At 43.4% G+C, this 25582-nt stretch overlaps 1 protein-coding gene across 5 annotated transcripts; it reads right to left on the bottom strand.

Annotated features, from left to right (window-relative positions):
* Positions 1-3779: 3779 nt before the first annotated feature.
* sema6dl (sema domain, transmembrane domain (TM), and cytoplasmic domain, (semaphorin) 6D, like) lies at positions 3780-25582 on the bottom strand. Of its 5 annotated transcripts, none has more exons than XM_005939121.3 (20): positions 24481-25353; positions 18373-18544; positions 17798-17909; positions 17105-17165; positions 16841-16903; positions 16612-16713; positions 15690-15780; positions 15333-15452; positions 14938-15026; positions 13870-14087; positions 13652-13783; positions 12870-13025; positions 12321-12494; positions 11784-11924; positions 11464-11541; positions 11262-11320; positions 10641-10697; positions 9964-10146; positions 8813-9054; positions 3780-8693 (listed from the first exon to the last, which is right to left on the bottom strand). In XM_005939121.3, the coding sequence occupies exons 2-20, from the start codon at positions 18494-18496 to the stop codon at positions 7572-7574; spliced, it is 3324 nt and encodes a 1107-aa protein (XP_005939183.1). In that variant the 5' UTR covers positions 18497-18544; positions 24481-25353; the 3' UTR covers positions 3780-7571. The 5 variants fall into 5 exon arrangements, with proteins under 5 accessions (XP_005939183.1, XP_005939184.1, XP_005939182.1 ...); XM_005939120.3 differs by lacking the exon at positions 24481-25353 and adding an exon at positions 25360-25582 and having other exon boundaries at positions 3781-8693; XM_005939122.3 differs by lacking the exons at positions 10641-10697; positions 24481-25353 and adding an exon at positions 25360-25582.

Genomic DNA, 25582 nt, shown 5'->3' with positions numbered 1-25582 from the left:
ACACCTGATACTCCTACATCAAGTTTAGGTGGAAATAAATCTCAAAGATTTATTTTGCAGCTTATCAGTGGGTGTTATCTTTGAAGGTGATTTCAGAGATTTGTGTAGCTTGGAAAGAATGATAAATTCTTTCTTTGGTATTTTTTTTTCTAGTAACATACAATAATTGAAACTTGATTTGATTTCTTTCTTCATACCATTACTGTGACCTCAGAGCCGAGTGTCAGTCAACAATTTCTATGTTTATTGCCTGAGTTTAGCATAATGATGGATTATTGTAGATAAGGGTTATAAAGGTCATTCAGTAATATAAATTGGCACAATTGGCAAACATTGTAATTGCACAATTTTGTTAACTAAGTGGATGTATCAGATTTACATACTCTAAGCTTTTATTTACTTCACAGCTCATTATTCTGTCATAGACTGCATATGAAAGATTGATGGTCCCCTGGGTCTAAAGAGTAAAGTCAGGTAAATTAGACCTGCAGGTGATAACTCATTTGGTTTCAAAAATTAAATCAGAGGCACACAGGTGCATATGCAGAAATCTATGAGAAAATGATCCTACTGCTCACTTGTATTATGAGCTAAGTAGAAAGTCCTAATAAATGCGGTTTGATGTCCCTTTTGTCAATTATTGTTCCATTTGGAGTGACATAAATGATAAAGGAGGGTGCGCTTAAAGGTGCACCTACCTTGTGACTGAACAGTATTTGTTGTATGAATGTGCAGTGTCCTGCAACCAGGATAGCGCCCACATTTAGATATGCTCTACTATTCAATTCAGTTCAATTTTATTTTATTTATACTGCGCCAAATCACAACAACAGTTGCCTCAAGGCACTTTATATTATATGGTAGACGCTACAATCATACATACAGAAAAACCCCAACAATCACATGACCTGCGTACATTAATTGTAACAAGTGGTTATTTGAGTTACTAATGCCTCGTAATCAGAAGCAATCTCGCCAGTCTCCTCTGACATCAGCAAGGCATTTTTTGCCTTAAGAACTGTTACTCACTGGATATTTTCTTTTTTTCCAGACCATTGTCTGTAAACCAGCTGTGTGGGAAAATCCCAGTAAATCACTAATTTCTGAAATATTTAGAGCAGCCTGTCTGGAATCAACAACCATGCCAAGTTAAAAGTCACTTTTCTTCCCTATTCTGGTACTTAGTTTGAACAGGTTAGACCTTGACCATGAATAAACGCACTGAGTTACTACCGCAGGTGTTAACAAGCAGTTGAAACATGTGTACCTAAAAAGCTTCTGTGACTGTGTATTGCTGCTAACAAGCTTAAAGGCCCTACTTGGCTGCTCTGTGTTGCTGAATGCTTCTCCTTTGTGCTCGTTGTGTGTAAATGCGATTTTTACTTACAGTAAAAGACATAAAACATAATCACATCAATCACGCTGAATATCATGGCTAATTGCACTATACAGCTGTGATGTACTTGAAACACAAGCCATCCAATGTTAGGAACAGACTGTGAAAAAGATGGTGGATATTCGTTAAATTAATGGTTCACAATCTGTGGCAACAAAGCATCTGTGAACTGTAAGAAAACAAAGACAAAAACTTATGATTGAAGTTCTATTTTAGTAATTAAGCAATTTCTGGACATCTTTGCATATGTTTCTACAAAGACTTGGGGACCTCAGAATAATTATTCCCATATGTTTCCCAGTCAGTATTCCTCCCTAATTAATATGCCCCCAAATAAAACACAGGCGGGAGTGCAGATACAACAAGGCTGTCATAGCACATTCTGGACATGTATGAGAACGCAATAACTATGGACTATAAGTACATCATGGTAACTATTATATAATACACAATGAACTAAAAGCTCTGTCAACAAATTCTCTTCCTCCTGCCATCTCATCACACAGCTCTCACCGTCCTTCTCTGAGGTGTCGGTGTGATCTTGATTGTAGAGGTTGGCTGAAGGTCACTGGGGGAGAACTGGGAAGCCATGCATTTTTCACCCATCACTCTATTTTGTTCATCTATGATCCAAATGCCTGTATTTACTCGTAAAGGCGGGGGAAATACCGGTCCTTATCTATCTGCGCTTCCATTCCTCATATTTTAACAACCTCTCGCTCTTTCGCTGCTTTTGCCTGCCTGGCTTTTAAGTTACTTTTCAAAGCAGTGTGTGCCATTAACCAACTGTTAATGTAAGGTCGCTTGGCGCACAGATTAGATTTTGATGGCTTTTCCCGAATGTGGAGGCTGTACAAGTGTCAAAACTTTTTTCGATCCAACTTGGAGAAATTTTAACTTCCTCCCTGTCATTTAGTTCCATTTTCAAATGAGTCAATTCCTGGACACTGGGTCAGGTTTTAATACATCAGAGAGAGTGCATGTACTCGCTAAAGCCCACAAAGAAACCCTGTGAGCACCTTTTCCATGACTGAGGCTTGCAAATGGAATTGCTGGTTTCACCTCCAGGCTTTTAGGAAAAGAGGACAGGAAGGCATACACATGGATGATTTTCAGTCTAATCACTATCCTTAAATTTCTAAAGAGATGCTGCAGAGAAAGCCAAAAAGCAGAAAATGGGCCATATCACTCTGCGTTAGTGTGTGTCTCTGTACCCGCTGCTACTGTTTTAAATCAAATTTTCATCTGTACCTTCAGCTCTAGCAATTTACATTCATCTGCCTGCATCTAGATGAGTGGCCTCGCTGTGTTCCACTTAGACTTAACCAAGACGTATTTTTCTTGGTTTTTTTCTACCATTCGCTTCCCCATCCCACGAGAGATAGAATAAACACACACATGCACACAGACGCGTCAGTATGACAACAAACGCTCGCTTTTTGTCCGAGAACAGTCGCTGTCTGTAATGAGACTAAGTGTGGCCAGGCGGACGGACAAATGAATGAAACGGCTACAGAATCATTGGCTGTGTTTGATTTGCCTCCACTAATTCAAAGAGACCATCTGATAAATTGAGAGGATGGGATGTACATCAGAATAGCAAGAGGTGCCTCTTTGTTGTTCCCCATTCCTAACCAAATCACACCCCAACCCCCGCTAGAACACCCAGAGGGGAGAATGTTTCCCTTGTGTGTGTGTATGTGGGAGAGAAAGGGTGGGTGGGGGTTGCTAGGAGGTGTGAGTTTTCTGGAGGTCCTGCAGAAAGCCAATGAAGGAGTACTTGTGTCAACATTCTGCTGGCAGTGATGAGCCACAAAGCCTCCTAGCCAAACATCCAAAGGGCCTCATCACCTCTCTGCAAAACAAAGCAGGGCCCGCGCTCTTAGAGTCCTCCTACACAGCTTCTTTATATGCAGATTAGTAAGATGAGTTGGCTTCAGATGATTCCGGTTATTGATTTGAGCTTTAGTAGGACGTTAACACTTGAAATCGTGGTTGTATGTATAACTGATATTACATTACTGTATGTGTTTAAAAAAAGAAAGAAATTAGAATAAAAGAGAAGAGAACGCCCCCGGGCGTTGGATGGCTGGATGGCTTTGGAACAAGTGAGGAAGGGCATACATTTTGGACATTTTTGTTTCACAGCTTTTCCTGCTGAAAAACAACTCCCTCATGGCCTTTCATACCACACTGGAGTATTTGAGTAATGGGTAAAGATTTATATGACAGAAAAGTTCCTGTTTTTTTTTTAATCTATCATTTACCAACTATAGATATTTCTGTTCTTACAGAAGGAAAAAAGTAGGATATTTTCAGTGTGTTTTATAATTACAGGACAGTCTGGGCAATGAGCTGGCAGAAAATGTTCACATTTATTTATTATAATTTCAGCCCAAAGAACTGTGCTGACAGACTTCGCTGCTACAGCAGCATTTCTTTATTATGTAGATAAACTGAGACATAATGTTGGAATTCAACTTATTGTTCTTATATTAAGATATCTCAGGACTTTAATGTGTAGTTAAACCTGTAACACTGACAGAAATTTTGCTGATCTGGCCCATTTAAGATCAAAGTAGGCTGTATGCGGCCCACGATGTAAAATAAGCATGACACCCCTGGTTTAGAGAGCATTTTTACCCAGCTGGATTCAAACCGGGGATGCTGGCGTTTCGTGATACGAGTTGGACTGTGACATCTAACGGCTGCAGTAGATTCCCCTGCATCCACGCGGTCATGTTTCAACACATCCTATGATAACACGTTTTATTTATGAATCTTTTTGTATTTTGATTGTGTTCATTTTGCAGTTCTAGACTTTGTTATTATATGTGCATTAGTTTCATATATTACATCCTTTAAAGGTGAATGACAATCACATTTTTTTTTGCAGTTCAACAAACTGGATAACATGAACCCGTGATTACCTCTTATCCAACCATCACTTGTTTATTCTTTGTTGATGTTCCCCACAGCTTTATCAGTGCATAACATAAACGAGATGTTTGCGCTGCATGCATCCAAATGTATGTGGGTGCTACTTTTGTGTGCATTCCACCACAGCTCATTGGTGGCTTAGATCTTATCCCCTGGGGAGCAGTTAGTCCAGATGTTCGGGGTCTACAAGAACATACGAATTTGGAAACTTTCCCACATGCTATCTGGTGTGGCTGACTGTGCCGGCCCCAGACATCTAAAAATAGTCTTAATCATTCTACAGTCTGCTCCCAGAACCCAGCTAGCTACTTCCTTCCCAGTCATGTTGCAACTACCTACTACATTTCACCACAGGTTCACAAGGCCCTATCTCTCAAATCTGAGCCTTCCTCAGCTGTCCAGAAACACGATAAACAAAGAGATGGCTTACGAAACCCAGCTCTGCTGAGTTCATCAGCAATTTGTTGTGAAAAACACCACAATTTCTGTGCAGTAATGTTTTATTTCAACTATACATGCCGTGTTAAAAAAATGGAGAGAAAAAAAACAACAACAAAAAATATCATGAAACAAAGACCATCATTATTATTTACACATTCACAGTACAATTTTACAACATATCTACACGCTCAAATACTCTGGAGATCAGCTGGCCTCTCATCGCCACGTTGCACAGTATTTAAATTAGAATTACATGACAAAATCTGGTTCATCTGCACGTACACCAGACTGAAATATAAAGGCTTCAATTTAGATTGCAACTGAAAGACCCAGTTCATATTGCAATGTACAAGGCAGTTGAACAGTGTATGCTGAGTGTGTGTCTGTGATGTCAGTGTGCATGTGTCGAGTAGAAAAGAGACAGCCCAGACTCTGGTTCGATGACAGGCAGAAAGTCTTTACATACAATCATCACTTGTAAACAAAATGTGGCTTTGGGCTTGAACAGGCAACTGACGCTCGAATGAGATTTCAGAATTCACCCCCCGCCCTCACAAAAGAAAAAAAAATTAAAAATAAGTACCCACTGCTACGAGAAATGATCCCTTGGTCGTCACTGCCGGCCAATAGAAACAATTCCTGTCCTGCAATCCTGGGGGAATTACAGATTCCGGGCGGCCATGCCAAAAGACGGCTTTTGTGTGAACACTGTTTTAATACATCGGCTGTGGGCAGGATATGCTGCGTTGAGCTGACTGCTCCACAGTGCAAGGTCTCACCACCCTACCTACATCCCACGTTCAAGAAAAATACATTCACTGCATGGCACCTTTACCTGGTGGATTAACACCACTCATTTCAACACCGGCAGTAAAGGAGGAACGAACTGATTTATATCCCAGTAGGTGTTTTTGCTTTCCCTTTGTGTGACTCGCATCCACAAATGGAATGTTTGTCAGTGTGTTTTCAGTATCGCTTCAGTTTAGATTTCCGACGCGCATCCTGCTAAAATTTCAATTTGCTTATGTAAAAATCACTCATATAGCGAGCATATGACATAACATACAGAGGACCAATTGACGTTGCCAATATTATATACTGTATTCGTGAATAAGGCACACAACGCACAGATTCGGGTTCACTTGCCTAAAAATATTTATACTCCTTATTTATAGTATTTTTTTAGTATATACAGTATCTTGTCATTCCCAGCATGACTCATTTGGACACATTGATAAATGTAGTGTTGATTGTACACGGGGCCACTCGCAAGAAAATCTGCACAGGGAACATGGGCTGCAGAACTGGACAGATGACAAAGATGGTACATCCACGTATTGTTCTAGGTTCAGTTAAATATGTCGCAAATAGGATTTAAAGTGGGAGGAAAAAAACTAGCATTCTTCTATCAGGGGACACGCACACACAGACATTTAACAGAATAAACCTGCCTTGAAATGTTGAATTCAAATATATGGGCTAAACCATTGGTGTTGCTTTAGTTTCAAAATGGTAAATTCTTTAAATAAAATAGTAAAAGATTATAAAAGCAAGTCATTTTGTTGGAAACCCAGTTACAGAATGAGATGAAAAATTGCATTTTCTTTTAATACCATTGCTACATAAAGACAGAAGACTCTTGAACCACTCTTGAATTCTTACAAAGGGGCAGTGGAGGTTAGAGGAAGTTTCAGTCCCAGAGAGAGAGACATCTTATTTCATGTATCAGTGCGTTTGGTTGCTTAAAACTACTCCTTGGCCTCTGTCTGCAACACAACACAGACACACACACACACACACGCAGATGTGCACACCCATGTCACAGGCTATCCTCGACTGGTAGGGGGAATACATGCATCAGTGAAAACTCCTATATCTGAAATCAATAGCACAAACCAGTGAGCAAAATTTGAGTTGGCCATTTCTGTGTACAGCCAGCATGACCAATTTGCCACAACCTAATCTAATTACTAAGTACACAACAGAGTGACAAAGAGGTATGACCTCAGCTCTGTCCAGGGGGGTTTAAAGAAGATCAAAGAAAATATGTTGTTTTAATGAAAGACAGTGACTTAGGTCTTAAATGTCTTAAGGTGCATTCTTGGGCAAGTGGCACTAATATATTTGCTGCATTTACACAAATCTGCTTTCCTGTCAGCCAGCACACACACACACACACACACTTTCTCTTTTCTTACAGTTTTGATCAGCTGTTTATGGCCACGTGTATCTTAAAACAACACACGCGCTATACGTTTTGATCTTCCCCTCCATCTGCCTTATGCCATCTTACAGCCAAAGCTATGGCCTCTGGCTTCTCTCTGTTCACTTCACATTAGTGGGAAGACAGTGCTCAAGGGGAGTGACAAATGAGACCCATTCTTCAAGTATTCCACTGTTTTTTTTGACCTGGTCCCACATACACCATCGTGGCCTCTGCTGGTGTCCTAAACCTCGCTCCAAATGTGGTAACGGGTGAGACCTAAGCCCAGATACACTGGGCAGCAGCAGATTCACCACTGTCCACTGATCATATCCTGTGGCTACTGTGGCAAGGGAGGGAGGTTGGCTTGCAGGGTTGCAAAGAGGCCCCAACGAGTATCTTTGGCCATATGTATGACTTTCTGGTTTTAGTATGAGTGAATGTGCATATCATTTAAAGGGGAAATACACCTCAAGTTGATACACAAACACACACTAGGCCTTATCCCATCTGTACTCCCTCCCCCAAGCCCTCAGGGCTCAAAGCTCTACAGTCAAGGCCAAGAACTCACTTTGAAGTGTCCATGGTCTTTTAATAGCTGTACTTGTTGACTACTCGCATTTGTGGAGTCTGTGGTGAAAACCCATTGGGTTTAGGGGGCACATCTGGCTTTATTGAAGGGGTCCGTTTAAGCCCGGTGCGAGGAAGTGAGCCATGCCCACTGTAGCTGCTCTGTCTGGATACTGAGGGTGGGTGGGCTGAATGCATTCCTGGTGCCATAACTCCACCATGTGAATCAAGTCTGGAGGGGGGTGTCGGAGGCATGTAACCCCCTCTGTTCATACTGTGTTGGCGAGACACAGACACCCCCATGGTTACCCCATTTGGTGAGGTGGATAAGGAGTGCCTGTGAGATGCACTCCGCTGGAGTTGGTACCCCCCTCTTTGCCTCTCCAGGGTGCCCCCCATGCTCAGGCTTCCCGTTGGTGTAGTGGGCATGGGCACATCAACCCTCTTGGTGGGGCTGTGCCTCGGCAGGGAGGAGGAGGGAGAGTACAAGGAAGCTTCTCGACTGGGAACCTTGGGGGGTATTTCAGTCAGTTCCTCCATGGGCTCGAGTGTCAGGTGCTGCCTCGGGCGGGGTACTGATCCCTCTTGAAGAATGGCCTTGGGGTTGGCCACAGAGTCATTGAGGTGTTTTAAAAGGTCATTTAGGGTATTTCTGGCATCCACAGACCTCTTCTGGTCTTTCTTAGCTCCTTTAGAATCTGGGTTCTTAAGCTTCTTTTCAGATGAATGTGGTAGTGTATCTTCCCCATTGTCATGGCTGGGGTGGTCATGTGTAGCGTTGGGCAAGACCACGGCGCTTGGGATGTGCGAGTGTCCCAGGGCGAGGTGAGGATGGTGGGAGCTAGAGTTAGCAGGAGTAGGAGAAGAAGGAAGGAACTGAGGACTCTTGGCAGATGAGTTGGACTCCTTACGGGACCCACTGACCTTCCCATGTGCCCTCTCCCACTGGTTTTTAATGGGCTGTAGACCTTTCTGCTGAAGCACAGGGGTAGACTCTGGTGTGGGCAGAGCAGCCAACTCGGGGGGCTGACATCCATCCCGCAAGATGACGGTTTTAGTGTCACCGTTGGGCGCGTTCAGGTCTTTGCCAGTGCTGAGAAGATTGGTGTACAACTTCGGAGAATCATTGTTGGTTTGGTACTCCTAAGAATGTGATAATAAAACCAAGAGTAAGATTAGACAGTTTCACATCTTGTTCAATGACTCTTCTCCACAAAAGCGGTATGATTGAAGCTGCTTTTTAGTTTGTAGTTTGGCTGTACCTTTACAGGGCTATCGAAGAGGCCATTGAGCTTGACAAAGCTTCCAGTGGAATCAGAGCAAGATGGTGCAGACTCTGCATCCTTGTGGACATGTCTTGGTTTACGGAGGAATGAGTCTCGGTAGCAGAACACAATTAAACCTGCCAGTAGGGCACCCATGAGAAAAGCAGCAAACACGCAGGTGATCAGGATGTTCATGTGGACCATCTGGTTGGTCTCACCAGCTTGTATATCCCACACACCTACAAAACAGTGAGGCATCAGTTAACCCTCTGGCGAAAGGACTCCGTGACGTGTACCCACAGCAGAAATGATATAGTATTGTGTGAACACAGCCATGCTTAAGCTTCTGCTTTTCAACCTCCACCATACAACGTAGTTAACCACAAATATTGTTACATTCATCCTAATCTAAGATGAAGAAGAAATATGGTGAAGAAGCTGTTATGTACCCACACCCAATTTGTCCTTCTTTAAGAGGAAATGTTATGTTAGTTCAGCCGGGAAGACTCAAAGTGTGGCCTTGTCCCACGTTCCAAGACACTTTTTGTCATGCATCCAGCACTAAAGGGTTAGGAGTGCGCTCTTATCTCAGATAGAGAGCCAAGTCAATCTCTTCCCGCAGGAGATCAACCAGCAGGAAATTGATCAGAGGAAAGTGTTTGCCATCCAGGTGTTCAGATAGCTGCTGCTCTACAGAAAGTTTGTTAGTAACCACAGACATTGAAAGAGTTAGTCATCCACCGTGCGGCCATGATGTGGCAGAGCTGGTCCAGTCAATGATTTACCAGCCAGGGTAATCTATTTCTAGAACTAGGGTTAGAAAGTCTAACCTGCAAGAGGCCATTCCTAACAAGAGCTTTTAAAGAAACTACGTTAGAGCAGTGTTGCGTAAAAGAAAGAAAGAAGATGAAGGAAATTACCATTTAAGTAAAGAAAAAAGTTATTATGAAAATAAAATATTAATCATAATATAAATGTTTACTGAAAAGACTAATATCTGCCATGCTATCTAAGGGAAAACCGTATTAGCAACCACAGTGTGTTTGCATATATTTGTACTTTCACATTAGCGTGGCTTAGTGACATTTCCTGGCAGCTATCAGATCAGGCTCAATGCAGCATGCTGGCTGCCTCCCTGTGGGCCTTACCCTCTTGGCCCCCTGGGATAGAGTCTAAAGAACTGGAGGTGGCTGGGTCATCCTGCAGCACAAAGCGTGAGCCGTAGAGCTCTGGATCAGGCCCAGAGCTGGGGCTCTGACTGGGTATGAGTACTGGGGGGTGTATGGGCCCACTGGGCTGGATAGTGACTGGCGCTGATGAAAACTCCATGTCTGTGGTGACAAACAAACTGTTAAACTGTGCAGACGAGTGAAAAGCATACTGTTATCATCCCAGTTAGTAGGCATCGGTAGAGTGTATGGAAAAACAAAAGAGTAAACTTTATCACAGTTTAAATGATTGTGTTTTCAAATACCAATAAATGTACATTTTGAAGACAATTTAAAAAGGAAATAAGTGATGGTTAAAAGAGGAGTTGGTACACAACAGGAAGGTTGCCAAGGTATAGTGGAGTAGACATGCAAGAGGGAGGATGGATCAGAACAGGAGGTGATGGGTGAAAAGGAGGAAGTCAATCGTCGCCCAGTTAGAGTGCTGATGTTGCCTGGTGGTTCGGTTATTGATGGCGATGAAAATGAACACAGGGAATATTAGCATTCGAGAGGTGTTTGATACGAAAAGGTGAAGGGAAGCAGGGGTTGAAAGAAAAAGGCAGGAGATGCTGAACTCAAGGAAAGAAACCATTTGAGTAAAAGATCAAACTAACCAGAGGTAGGATCGCCAAATGATTTGTAATCTGGCGCTGAAGTAGTGCCCAAAAACGCTAAAAGAATTAAAAGGGACAAGAAATCATTATAAGGAAACTCTGAAAATTAAAAGAAAAATAAAACTCCTGAGAGACACTAAGAGTGCAGCTTAGTTTAGGTTTTAACAGGAAGTATATTAAGCACTCGGCCAGCAGTGTCATTTTCTTACTGGAGGCACTCTGGTTCTGATCAATACTGTGGTTCAGCCATGGGTCATGTTTAGCTGATACATATGAAGGGACAGGTGCAGTGAAATCAGTCAATGTACATTTTCTAGCCGTGACATATCACAAGACCTCTGTCATTTGCACCGGCTGAACATGACCCTCAATTGTACATGTCCATGTTTCCGCCTCACGGGCGGTATTAGTTACAGGTGGCCATGTACTCTATGTAGATATGTGTGTTAATACTGCACGTAAGACTAATGTAGGGGCAAGTTACTGGAGTGGTTACTGATGTGAGTGTGCAGGCTCATGGTGTATGCAGAGATGAGTTTGTGTACAGTGTGTGTATAGCTGCATGTGTGTGTTTGTATATGTCTGAGGACAAATAGCATGGCATGGAGATGAGATCGATACCTTGACAGTCTCCGAGGTGGGCCGTGTTTCCAAATTCAACATCCTGCTCATATCCAGCCCTGAAAAGAGAGAGAGGGAAAGACATAGATAGAAACAGATATTAATCCAAAATAGCAGCGACAACAAAAAATAAATAAATATTCTTGTCATTTTCTCATCTGTAATATTTGTGCTTCATATTGCAGGTGGGCTGTGAACTCACAAAACACCCGGCTGTATCCTCTCACAGGCTCCGTGAGGCTTCCAGCCACAATAAGGATCCCTTGATGCAATGCAGGACCTGGTATGGCAAAAACGTACACATACACAAACACACACACATCAGAACGCCAGGTTTAATCATTCTGGAAAGAACGCTATAATCACTTGTGACTGACTGAACATTAACCACAAGGCACAGGGTAAAGCTGTTATCGTTGCTTTTATGACATTTAGCCGAAGAACAAAACAATAAAGCTATGACTGGCTGTACAAAGGACATTTTTATTTAACCTCCTACGTGTGCAGTAGTGCATCACTTACTTGTGGCAGGAGGAATGCCTTTCACAGCGGCTCAGGGGAATACGGATGACACAGCTTGAAAAGGCGACATAAAGGCTGTGTGCGTCTTTGTCCACATGCAGCGAGAGGACACGCTTGTCATCCTCACGGTTAGACAGGCACCTGGACAGGGTGGAGAGAAACCTAATCAGAGGTCTATCAGACCCGTCTGTCTCCTGTTTCAGTCTCGGAAGATTTAATCACTTGTTAGGTTGACGACTCACAGAAGCTTCTTCTTACAGTTTAACAAGAATTTAACCCCCGACTCCTGGCAGTGTGCATTTTAGCTTCCAAAAAAAAAAAAAAAAAAAAAAAATCACACACACACCAGACTCAAAAAACACAGCAAAACAAAAACACACACACATGCACGTGAGCACAAAGCTGACAGACACTGCCATCTGTGCCAGAAATCATCACTGTAAGAGTTGCTGACTCCACAGCCAAAAGACAGAAGGGGAAGAGGAAACGAGAAGAGGGAGCAGGCAGAGAGAGGGTGAAAAGTGCATGTGTGCCTACTTGGCCCTGTTGAAGATGTCTATTTCTTCCAGGAGCAGGCTGTCATTCAGAGACACGGTGGAGGTCTTGGCTAAAACCTTGAGGACGACCCCCGACTCAGCCCCGATGAACACCACTGTGTAGTTCTTGTGAGGTCCTGCTTCACTGTCCACAGCCAGCGCGGTCAGCCTGTACCTTTATACGTAGCAGAAGGCATGTGTTACTCACAGCAGGGGTTATTTCATGCAAAATAGGAAAGACTATTTGAATACACATATCCCATATGCTCACTGATCAACATAGGTAAGGCCTGTTTTATATCTTTGCGTCATCTATGGATACTATTTACCAATTTTCCACTGAAGGACTTACTTCATCCACATTTGAAAAATACCAACAGATTCACAACAAATGTTCAGCTATGATATAGATCTGGGTCATAAAAGATCTTGGCAAAATTTTTGATTACTTTTTATTTTTAGGAAGACTTTACTTGGTTATCCGTCCAATAAAGGTATGATCTGAAATCACAAGTTTCAAATGTAAGATATATGCTCTTTATGCGTTTACCTGACCCGTGTCTTGGTGAACCAAGGCTCATCTCCTATAGAAGGCACAGCTGTGTCCATGAGGGGGTGGGACTTGATGAACTGCAGGGTATCATCCGGGAACTCGACGGAGCTCTTAAAGGACGCAGCTGGACCGTGACCTGCACAGCTCCCGGGTCTAGGATAGAGAGTGCCATTGCACGGAGGGCAAAAGGTCAAAGATCAGCCTATATGATCGCACACCAGGGAGTAATAATAATGTGTTCTGAGATGGATGGAAAAGTGCCACGAGAGGGTGGGGGAGAGTAGCAGGTGCTTATTAGGATCACAAAAAGACCTCAGCTGGAGGCATAAAATATACATATGCATGGTTATCCTCCCATAAATGATTTACTGGGGTAATTACGTGCTTCGTGGACTCTGTGTTTTGTACGCAGGGCTGCAAATATAGGCGCTGACTGTAAACAGGTTAAATATGCAGCGCATCTAATTATACTAAATTAATTATTTAATCGTCAGCAGATGGCAAATGTGTGTGCTGGGTCAAAACTAATAACCTGGTGCAAAAGATTTCATTTCACTGGGTTTAACCTGGACAAAGAAGGGTTAAGACAAGGTGAAAAATGACAGGCGGTAAACAGCTGACGAGTCCAGCACCACATCTGCTCGAAGACGTGCCACGTTTAAAATCTAAAAAAAACATCTTTGGACATCGCCCTCTTAGTTTAGTTTCTTGGTTCCACGTGCTTAGCAAGGTTCAGAATTTGGATATTATTCTGAGGATGAGAAAAGATGAACTGTTACCGAGGTTTGGGTAACTTCTCCTCTGGGAACGGAGTCCACACGGAGTCAGGGGTCTTCTGCTCCTTGAACCGGCCCAAGAATACTTTTTCTATATCAGCCATGGAGAAGGCACACACCGCTGACCCTGGAATACTGCAGAAAAGGAAAAATATCTAGATAAAATCCCCTGTTTGTTTGAACTCTTAATTCCTCCCGCAGCAGCAGCAGCTACGGCTCACCTGTTCATCTGCGTGGTGAACACGCCCACCACAGAGGGAACCCCGTTAATGTCGATGATGTCGGTGATGGACTGGAGCACATCAAAGTAGAAGAAGGACTCCCCCGGCACGGAGCAGTTCAGCCTCGCCTTCACGAAAGAGGTCCAGTGCTTCTCCAGCACCCTCTGTGACCCACCCACGTCATTTTTACAGATTCGGGCCACGCGGGAATACACAACCTGTGAGGTGCAGAGGTTTTTTTTGTTGTTGTTGTTTTTCCCAGAGAGGACTGAGGCGTGTGGATGAGGAGGGCATCACAGTGAATGCCACTAAAAACACTTCAACATGCTGAATAATGCATCTCCCCATCCTGTAGCAACTCAGCACAGATGACTTAACAAACAGACTCTCTCATATTTAACTTGTTCACTCTGACTGGAGCAAATATTTAAAAAAAAAAGAAAGAAAAAAACAAACAAACACTTGCAATGGGCCTATACTGACTTAAAGCTGGGCCATGTGTAAGTGTGTTGGACTGCACATACTGCCAAGGCTTAAAGCATAAATCAAGTATGATAAAGCAGTAGGCTTGGATAGCTTTAATTATTTACCAGTGCAAACCTCCATCAGAGCCCAGGTGTCACCCCAGCATTAGTTGGGTTGAAATATTCATAAGCTGGTGGCTGATGGAGGATGCCGGCTTCCTGTGGCCCGGCCAGCTCAGGATGAGGCATGGTCAAATCTGAGGTTGGCTTCAAACATGGGACATTTATAATGCCATCTGCGTGTGTGTGCCTCACAGGGAGAGGCGTGCACAAAAGCGTGCAATCTCTGTGAGGCAAATCCTCACCACTGTGTAATGGTTTTACGTTAGTAGAACATCCCTACCAAACACTTGTCGTGAAATTTCTCGGGTATTCTAATGTGATGTAGTGTCAGCGCCTGAATGGGCCCCCATTACCACCGGGCCCATTTGTGGCAGAAACGCAGGCACTGAGGGAGGCGTAAAGCTGTAGTCTTGGATAAAGGCCTGCATATGCTGTGTGTGGAATACGTGATGCATTATAAACGGCAGGTGCACGGTCTTACCTTTCCCAGATTGCTGTGCTCCACCGCGATCTCCCGGTAGAAAAAGTACACATAATTCCCATACTCTGCAGCATGCAGGAAATGAGGTTCTGAAAGAGAGACAGAGGCAGAGAGTTGAAGTGTATTTCTGCACTGTCACCACCACTGTGCATGTTGAATATTTCAGGGATTTGTACAAGGCTGTATATGACTGGGGGTGACCTAGATTGCCTGTGAGAGAACAGGCCATATCCTCCTAGAGCTTGGCAAGGCAGGGAAGCTCTCTATCACTCCAAAAACAACCCTGACAGCCAGCGCACATACATATACCACGCAAAGGCACCATGAGCATCGAGCTAGCTGGCAGGTAGACATGTATCTCAAGTGAAGTAAGAGGAGAGAGAAACAAGGATTACCTTTCAGCCATTTGGAGTCATACTTGATGGTTCTCAAGGCTGATCCATCACCCATACTCCGATAGATGACAGAATCGCTGGCCTGGAAGTCAGCTACAGTTGCAGAATACAGCTTCCCTTCTAAGAACAAAAACAAGAAGGAAACACAGTCACCAAAAAGTAGGATACGCTGCTCTTGGATCCTTTGTTGTTTTGTCTTCTTTTATAGAGCTTAATTGGCCGAGTTGCTAGCGCTGCAGGCCCAGTTTTACCGTGGCAAAGACACAGGGGTGATAATGAGAGCGTAAGTAGGAACACATTAGTTGTTCTTTGGCGAGATGAACTGCGTGCGTGGGCGGGTGTGTGCTTGACCCTTACCAGCGAAAAGGGCAACGTTGGTTTGCTTGGAGTCAAATGGGCACCGTGCCAGTCCATTGATCTCTTCCCCATCAAACTCTAGGTTATCCAGCTGAAGGGAACGGAGCGATCACCCACACATTAAAAAGAGCTTTCTCAAGAGGCACGGTGCAAACAATCACACACACAGAAGCACTGGTGCACACATAAATCACTGAAAGGAATCTTGTCAAATTTATTTAAAAAAAAAAAAAAGATAGTACAGGAAGTAAAACATTGCTGTTTATCTAGTAACAGTCCACATTTGGTGTACAGTGGTCCCTCCCTATAACGTGGTTCACCTTTCGCCGCCTCGCAGATTTTTTTTTGGTACAATTTTGCATGGGTTTTTTTTCTTCCCTTTTTTACTACGCAGTGTTCTGCGTCCTGATTGGCTGTAGACTGTCAATCAATCTCGTGCCATGTCTCCTGTACAGTACAGAATGCATTCAGCTTGTCAAATTTACATAAATCTTCGATCGCTACCAGTGTGACTCTGAAGTGCTGTACTGTATGTTTGTAATTGTTCTCAACAACGAATACAACAATGTCGATGAAACGTTTTGCACCGTCAAAGGCTGCCTTTGACTTCATTCTATAATACTGGATTTATTTTTCTATGAAGGTTTGAACTGAGACTGTTTAAACAAGAGAGAAAAAGTGTGAAAATGTTCGTGCCTGTCTGAGAAAAGGGTATAAAGTGTGTTGTGCAGGGTTTTACAGCCTTAAAGCAACTATAATAATTGTAAAAAAATAAAGTTGGCTACTTCGCAGATTTCACCTATCGCAGGTTTTTTTTTTAGAACGGAACTCCTGCAGTAAACGAGGGACCACTGCATGCTGTTGTACACAGCCTGCATGAGCTTTGCCTAATGAATCACAGGCTCTGACCCTGAATACTGACCCTGTAGTATCTGCACATTGGGTTGAAGCCATTAGTACCACAGATGAACACCAGGTCATCATTTCTTGGAACCAGAACTTTGATGAAGTTGTGGCACTCGTCCTGGAGGAAAATGCACAACATTAAATTGTGTTTTCAGAGGTTTGTAGTTTAACTTTCTGTCCGTGTCATGGGTGACACAGGAGACCAAACAAAAAGTGATTTTTAATGATTTTTCCCCCCTACTTACTCTGTGTTTTCCCTTCACAGCACACATCTCTCTGTCAGCTTGGCCCGATCGCCATGTTAGTTTCTGTAAAAAAAAAAAAAAAAGAAGAAAAAGAACAACATCATGAGGTATCAGACACATGCGTGCGACATAACACGCAGGCACACACTTTTTCCACTCTCTCATTTTACCACCTGTCCACTCTGTGATGAATGGTTCAGTATTTTCTATGAAGCCCTTTCAGTATTTGTGGATTGCGAGAGCAACTTGTGGTGAGAATCTTACCCGGTAAGGAATGATCTCATTCCTGTAGGATTCTCTCAGGCTGACTAGGTACACCTGATCTCTGTGGACGAACAACAAAACATGCAGCTCAGTGACAACAAGGGATATATGCTTACTTACTGGGTCTTTGTGTGTGTACATTAATCAAAGTATTTTATTATTCTCCCAATTATGAGAATATTTTGTGTCCTTATCATTAGAAGGCCTCATTTACTATAGAATAAATAAATGAATAATCGTGACAACAAATACACAACACAATTTCACTTCACTTTCAGTAAAAACATGCACATTTCTAGCATACCATCTGACAACACAGATACATGTGGTGGTGATTACAGGGGCTCCAGAGGGGGAAGGTGTTATACTGTTAGATGTCAAAGTGATTTCCTGCTACAATATTACAGTAGTGCTAGTGGTCAGATTAATCCCACTGCCCATAAATAGCAAAAAGAAATGTAAAGATGCCAAGAAATCCCTGACAGCGCGTCAGGCCGGGAAGATAGACGCCTTTACTGGATCAATACCAGCCATATACATCAGATGCACGACCAGAAGCCAGAGATCCAATAACGCTAAGAGCTCACCCTCCCCGCATCCCACCCCTTTATGCCACTGTTTACCTGCCAAGGAGTGACTGAGTATATTGGTGAGGGGGAGAGGTGTGTGTATGTGTGTGTGTGTTGGATTTACCTGCCAGCGATGAACAGAGTGTCCTGTATCGTGGTCATCAGCTGAAAGTCAAGGCGATGCTGGGACTCGTTGCCAGAGGGCCTGCCTCTGAATACAGGGTACCGCCGTGAAACTGCAGTGACAACAAACATGTGCTATTAATGGGAGGCTACTGGTAAAAGCAAACAGTGATACGCTGATAAACCACCCTGTTCTGATTAAACATATAGTTAGATATGGGAATTATGTGTACGTAGACTCAACTACAGTCTCTCCAATCAGACCTGTGCGTCATTGTAATGTTTTTGTGTGTTCGATAACGGCTGCCTATGCCAGCATACCACTCTGTTATTCCATTACATCACCGCAGATTGATTTTATTACGGTGGATATGGGATGCTAGCGTCTAAAGTATGGACCCGATGAGAGGGAGGAGGCGCTAGTGTGTGTCTTAAGTTTTTGTAACAATATTCTGAGTGGAGCAAGTAAAAGGTTTACATGGGGATTGTCATTATTTTATTTCTATTTTTGAGTGACATTCGAGTAATTATAATCTCAACCCGGTCTCTGTTGAGCTCATTTACGGGTGTACTCACAGTGCGCGTCAACGACATCGAGGGGTACGATGTCCTCCGGGAAGCTGACTGCGAGGAGAGTGCGCGAGACTGTCAGTAGCAGCAGCAGCAGCTCACTGAGCAGAAGCGCAGCTTTCTGGCCCATGTCTGCTCACAGACGACACTTCCTGTTTCACACTGGTGGAGATGTTACCTGGAAACACACACAAAAAAAATGACATGCTCTCGTTACTTGACATGTGCTAAATATAATCTTTTGTACCGCTGTGAACTACACGAACCGAGTCCAAACCCTTTGTTAAACTCTGAGCAACAACTGTCTCTTTTTCAAGCTTTTGTGATGCAAACATACAGTAAAACGCTCTCGTGTTTATTGATGACTGAGCTCTCAGTGGCAGCGCTTGGCACTTCCCCTCTACCTTTTCCTGCATCTGTTGTCTAAGGGAAGGTCAGCCAACTGACCGGTGGGGTGTCTCGGTGTGTGTTGCAAAGAGCGGAAGTCGACTCTGTTAGAAACGTGGCAGGCCTGCTGTCTCAGTACATCTGTGCTCTGATTGGTTTGTACTGGGCCAGGCTCAACACTAATCAGCACATTGCAACTTCATCATCATCACAAGTGTAGCCTCTGCTCTAACCTTAGCACACCTCTATCAGCGCTCTAGTTGTGGTTATTGCTCGAGCTTTTCCTTGGGGTCGTTGTGCTTTATTGCAGCGCAGTGATTCACTCATACTTGTATTACGAGCTCCTACTCATGTACAGCTGTTTTGACATTGTAGTAATTTTTGTGGATAAAAGCTTGTACAGGATCTGATTGTAGACATGATACACCAGCAGTTACTTTGGCAATAATTTATTGTGGGAGTGGCAGGGGTTTAGTGTGTATGTTAGTGTCTGAAGGAGTACTTTAGAGACAGACTGTGTCTGTGCATATTAATGATCGGTGTACATTCAAATATTTATAAGGCAAACAAATTATTCATGCAGGCAAAGCCTGAACGGATATAAACAATTTACTGGGAGACGTCACACAGGCAGAGGGATGGATTAGCCAGGAGCGCACTTGGATGCGCACACACACGACTGCACATACGTAATCACTCTTTCAAATGGTGTAATGCAAAGACTGATGTGTGTGTTGCACGCGAACGCACACATGTGCGCACACACACACACACACACACACACACACTATTGACTCATTTTTCAATTAGCCCCAAAGCACACCTGCTCCAGTGCTGTCTGTGAGCCCTGCCTGCCAAGCCATTAGTGCTTTGATTGATCCACACAGGAAACATGGCAGATCAGCAGCCAGAGAAGGCAATCCATGGACTTCTCCATATCTGTAACTATAAATCGAGCCACTTTCATCTTGATATTTTTTGAAGAGCCTCAAGCTTGTGAAAAAATGTCCAGAAGCTTAGTTTAAAAACACTAAATAAACTACAATGCATATGGCTGTTAAGTGAATTAATTATAAACAAACATGGCTGTCAAGTAGAAAATGAGCCGCCGCGAGGTGTTTACCTGACAGCAACAATCGGCATGTCATCTTTTTGTTAGAATGTAGATGGCATAACTAATTTGTTGTACAACCTTTGTGCCAGCATGTTGATGTAAAGTATGCTGTGTGTGTGCGTCCATTAATAATCCAATTTTGGTCTAAACAGCTACTGTGTGATGGCATGTCACTAAAAAGAATGAAAGTAGTGGTGAGATGGAATCGGGGTAATGCCAACATGTTTTAATCATCACCAGTGTGTAATCATGGCTATTCAGGACTCTGTGGGATACTGAGGCCTTTCAAAGAGCAATGTCATTATGACTGGTTAATGTGAGGCATGGATGAGACAACGCTTAATCTCAATTAGTCCACTTAGTGGTTAAATTACGGGTTTGATGTTTTGGCAAAAAAAGGGGGAAAAGGGAAGATTTTATGAGGACCAAAAGGATTGTTTGCTCTCTCTATAACTACAAACATCAATAATGTTAAAGCAGGCAGTAATTCTACTGTAGTCACAAATGAATCACTGGGCAGAACCCATCCACAGATCTATGGATGCAGTTTCCCCGATCTGTGCGGAGCAGCAAATGTAAGAAACTTGATCCTAACGAGGACTGATGACGCGACTCTGAAAATCCTTAAAAGCATCACAGCTTTTTTTTTTTTTTTCTTTTTTACTTCCTCATTCAGACGCCTCTCACACCAGGAAATCTGCTGTGTTAAAACGCAGGCAATAAATAGCTGAATTTCTAGAAGCCGGAGACAGAAATAGATACCAAATACTCGACGGCTGAAAAATAGAGGCCCTGTGAAAGTAAATAAACCGAGCTCCGTGTTTCAATTCTATAGCGCTATCGTACACACTGCAGGCTGTACCTGTGGCCAAAAACCTGGCTGTATTCACAGGTAAATGGTTTCTTTACCTGTCAGAATTTTACACTCCTGCTTAACACGAGCTCTTCAGAAGCACTCACATTCATGCCACTTTTGCCCCTGTACCATTCTCCCCCACTAAACAATTCAGATGAAAAGAAGGGGGAAAAAAACACTCTAAGGAAGGGCGAAAAGCTCAGTGCCAATCTCCCATGATTCCTTGCATGGTAATAGCCTTGATGTGGAAGGCAAAGGCTTCCCTCAGAAACTTTAATGTAAAACAGAAACAGAAGACATTCAGAGGTCAGTGATCTAAAATTACTTCTCAATCTCTAGCGAGCCCAGCATGTTTTCTATTGACTATTCCTTTACGCTCTCTGGCTCCTGCCCTCCTGCGTGTGCATGTGTGTGTGCGTGTGTGTGTGTGTGTGTGTATGCACACATATAGGCCTCAACAAGCCTGGAGACGCTGGGCTTGTCACGCATCTCACTGCCATTCAGTCTTGCCTTACTCTACCTCTGTTATTACAGGCTTTGCAGTGTCCTACAACCACGCACTTTCCCTGCTGATGTTTTTGGCTCAAACCCATGGTGTTAAACATGGGGGGAGGAGGAGGAGGGGAATCGAGTGGATTGCCATTTCTGCTGATGGTGGGTGTAGGGGTCTGTAGCCCAATTCTGGTAGTTACAGGGGACGCTTTAGTGCTCCTTTAGCTTAAAATGACAGATTAACACATACCCTCCTCTTAGCTGTGCTTTCGTTGGCATACAGTACGTAAGCCATAAAATCTCCTCAATTGCAGCACTGGATGAATGTGTTTTTGCAGGGAGGTCCTATTGGGAGAATTTGGGGATAGTAAAAGGATAGCAAACAACAGTAGTGCGTGAGGATTTTGTAATTGCGTGTGAATGTGAAGGGCGGATGTAATCCCAGCAGAACAAAAGGCTGCTGCTGCTGCTGCTGCTTGAGGCTGCCTGACTTGTCATCTTGCACAACGGGAAATCGGATGACCCGGGAGTTCTTTTTTTATTTTATTTTTTACAAAGTTAAATTATTTAACTATGTTTGTCTAAACTGCGGTGGAACAAAATTTTGTGCTGCTATATACAGCTTTGATTCCTCTTGTGACTGATTTATCGAGGCGCTGTTGGCAATTGCGGCCACTTTGAATGGCGAATTGACCTTCCAGAGTGACTACTTCATGACTCCTTGTGTTGGCACTTATCAATGAATGAGGTTGAAGTAAAATTAAGTGAACTGACTCATGGTGGCGAAGAAACTTACAGACGGAAAATGGTGGACAGAGATGGAAGGAGAGCTATTTGGCTAATTGGACGCCATAAATTTGAATCCTGATGAAAACACACACACTTATTACCCACAGTGATTTTTGTATTTACAAGGGCATTTTTGCCCTTCGTATAACTTTAATATCATGCCATAGTTGATTACCTAACATTATATCATGTAATGCATCTTTGCCGTGTCAGTTTTCTAATGATTGGCTCCTATCGTGACCTGACCTGTATTTCTGCACCATCACCTGTCCATGTATGACTGTCTGTTTCAAACCCACATGCATCCAGTGACACGGCTGTTAAAACTCAACTGTGGCCCTTGGAAAGTAATCAAGATGCAGCCACACAGGAGATTGAGCCAGCCAGATGATTAGAGCAGCTCCCAGACATGCCCACAAATGATTAATACTCCTTTTCCCCACTTGAGTAATAACAAGCACCCCCTAATCACAGGCTGTTTACCTAAGGATCCCTTCTGAGGGGCTTGGTTGGACTTGTTGCTTCAGAGATCTGCTGAAGGAGAAGGCTGTGCCACCCTAAACCGTGCTTCCCTCCCTTTTGTTCTCTACCTTGGCGAGAGGAGGAGTGAAACAGGAGAAAGGCTGTTCTCAGCAGTAGTTCTACTATTATAGAGCACAAAGAGCCTGTGCTGCAGGTGTGACCAAGAAACAAAAGGGGCTCTGGGCAAGTCAACACAATAGAGCCCCACCCCCGGTCCATGGACCCATGTTCCGAAGAGCTTTTTCGAGGCTGCGAAAGGGACTAAGAGGGAACAAAGCAAAGTATAAAAACGTGCCCACTCTGAACGCGTCACATAGGGTCTAACTTTCATCTCTCAGCCAATTAAGTATGGAACAATTTGATTTGTGAACAGCAGTTTAGGAACCTATAAGGCTACAAAGGGTTAATACTGATCACTGTATGGTTTAATGGTGGTTGTTCCGGGGTTACGGCCAGCTGTAGAGGAGGTCAACGGTGATCGTTCTGGTCACTGAGTTCTAACCCTCTGGAAAGTGAAGCGAAGTGAGACACACAAGCCAGCTGTGCTGTCAACAAACCCATGGTTTGGTTCTGATGTCTGACCCGGCCACAGTCTGATGGCCTTGCCGATATCTCAAGTTTGTCATTTCAGCAGTTAGGCCGAGCTCTCTGATCTCTGAGACATGGTTCAGCCAGCTGAAAGTTTCCAGGGAAATGCAAACATCCTCCTTTATCCCTTATTTCTATAAAAACTTAAAGCCTTTGGGAGAATTTATAGCAGCAACATTTTGACCACAAACCAACAATAGTTAAAAATGAGTGAACACTTCTGCCAATAAAAAAATATATATGAGTAGAGCAGATTAGTATGGCAACAACTACAAAATAAGCACCTTTTGCTCTTTTACTTAATTTAGCCACATGTTCCTAAACCTTAAGACACAAATAATTAAACTCATCACGCGTGGATAGCTCCTTATGAAACAAAAGAACTACCTCGACTCCCTTGCTTTCATCATTTTTCCTCCGTTTCATTTTCTATTTTTCAAGTTTTGCCTTTGGATCTTCTTCTCCTGTTTTACGCACACAGTCCACGCAGCCGCCCGAGCTCGAATGCATGCATTATATGGACTGGAGCATAAAGGCATTCAAGTTTGGTCCGTGGTAAATCATTTCAGACCCCTTTTAGTCCACATGCACAACTCATACAAAAGACAACAAAGACGCGGGGGACATCTGTGAAGTGACAACAGTGATGGGGCTTCGTTTAACTGCCTCCATAGCACTTAATCTATTCACAGGGCAGGGCTTCCGTGCCACTCTGCCTCCAGAAAGGTTACGGGCGCTTTTGCAATTTATTATCCAATATGTGACTTTAGTAATGGATCAGGGGATGTATTATATGTTTTAAAGACATCAGCAAACGACCTTCATTTTCCACCGCTCGTCCAGTTTGCCTCTTAATTGTTTAACAGCCGTTTGTTTTCGCTCGTCTGCGCAGATTGCCTTTGATCCCAAGTTGATTTTTTTGTAAAGTCAAAATGCCAGAAAACACTTTTATTCCTGCTCTGAACTGTTTAACAGTTCAGACTAGAAACGCTTTGTTATTGGGACTGAAATTGTAATAAAAACAGGGACACTCGCCTGCACGGAAGGTTAAAGGAAAACGTTTGCGTGGCTCCAATTATATTTCTATCAGCATGATTATAATCAGGAACCCATTTGCACTCTTGCATTCGATAAGCGGGACGTTTTACTCGGAAACGTACTTGATACTTTTTTATAGATTATAGTGACTAAGTATAGCGCTCCGGATAGATTGGCCAGTAGCAATAGGCTATGCCCTTTATTCAATCCAATAATATTAATACCAACATTTAAAAAAACAAGAAACACGTATTTTTTTCTAAAAAACGAAAAAAGGTGCGCTTTATCCATGGTTTAATTGCAAAAACAAAACACTGGGCACACCTACCTCAAGTATCCGATTTCACACATGAACGGGGCAGTCCAGCAGAATGTCATATTCCTTTGGTAATCCATTTGCGAGAAAACCCCCAGCATGTAATATTCCTGTTATTTTGCGCTCCATCCGGACCCCACTTTTCTCTTTTATCCAGTTGCGCACAGATTTCAGCTCCGCTCGCCACACATTATTGTGACTCTTGCCTCTGATGAGTCTCTCTCCGTCCCCGGGCCCCTGCGCTCTGATAAGTGAGCTTCAAAGCTCTGCCACGACCGCACCAGCCCCCCCTCCTCCCTCATACACTGTTACACCAGCCCCCTTTTCACTACGATTAACTTTGGAAACCAGAGGGAAAATATATAAACATTAACGATGCGATATCCTTACTACGCCGCTCTCTGACTTAACTGATCTAAAACAACAGAGGGTGCGCGGAGAGCAAGATAGCGCATGTGGGATTTACGCAAAACTATCCTCTGTGATTCTTCTTCTTTAATAAATAAATACAGATATGGTTCGCAGAAGTTTGAAATCACCGGTTTCATAGGCAGTTTTAAAAGACCGGAGGAGGAACTGTAACAACTACAATTTCCCCCCTTTACTGGGAGTGGAAAGCTTTGGAGCTGGACGGATTCATTTTGCCAGCCCTGTAAGGAATGAATGAATAGTGTTGCACGAAAGCACTAGTAAAAATAGTCCGGACCTCAACTATTTCTGTCCTGCAACCATCGGTTTTGCAGAGCAGCATAGCGACGTGGTCAGAAGAAATATTTTGTTTCCCAGCAAAGACTTCTCCTCTCTAGTTTTTACTCCCCCCCTCCTCGACTTTCACTGCAAAATACGGGCGCAACAAAGAAGCCTGTGTCCACATAGCTGCAAGGAACTCACCTCATCGGAAATGATTATTTTGTATCCTTTCGCGTTGCCGTAATCTCCCAAAAAAGATTCTGCGCGTCTCAGTGAATCAACTTCTCCAGGCTGGGAGAAAAACAAACTAATGCACGGCAAATGGTGTAATTCGACCCGAGCCCTACCAATGAACAGCGCTCTTCCTCCAGTCCCTCCCCCAATCATCCATCTCTCCTCACTTGGTTCGGGCTTCTCTTCCTTG

Source organism: Haplochromis burtoni, unplaced genomic scaffold (genome assembly GCF_018398535.1).
Source record: "Haplochromis burtoni strain Fernald_Lab_line unplaced genomic scaffold, NCSU_Asbu1 Contig_263, whole genome shotgun sequence".
In the NCBI taxonomy this organism is placed as follows: Eukaryota; Metazoa; Chordata; class Actinopteri; order Cichliformes; family Cichlidae; genus Haplochromis; species Haplochromis burtoni.
The sequence above is the reverse complement of the archived record's forward strand: the minus strand, read 5'-3'. Positions and strand labels throughout refer to the sequence as shown.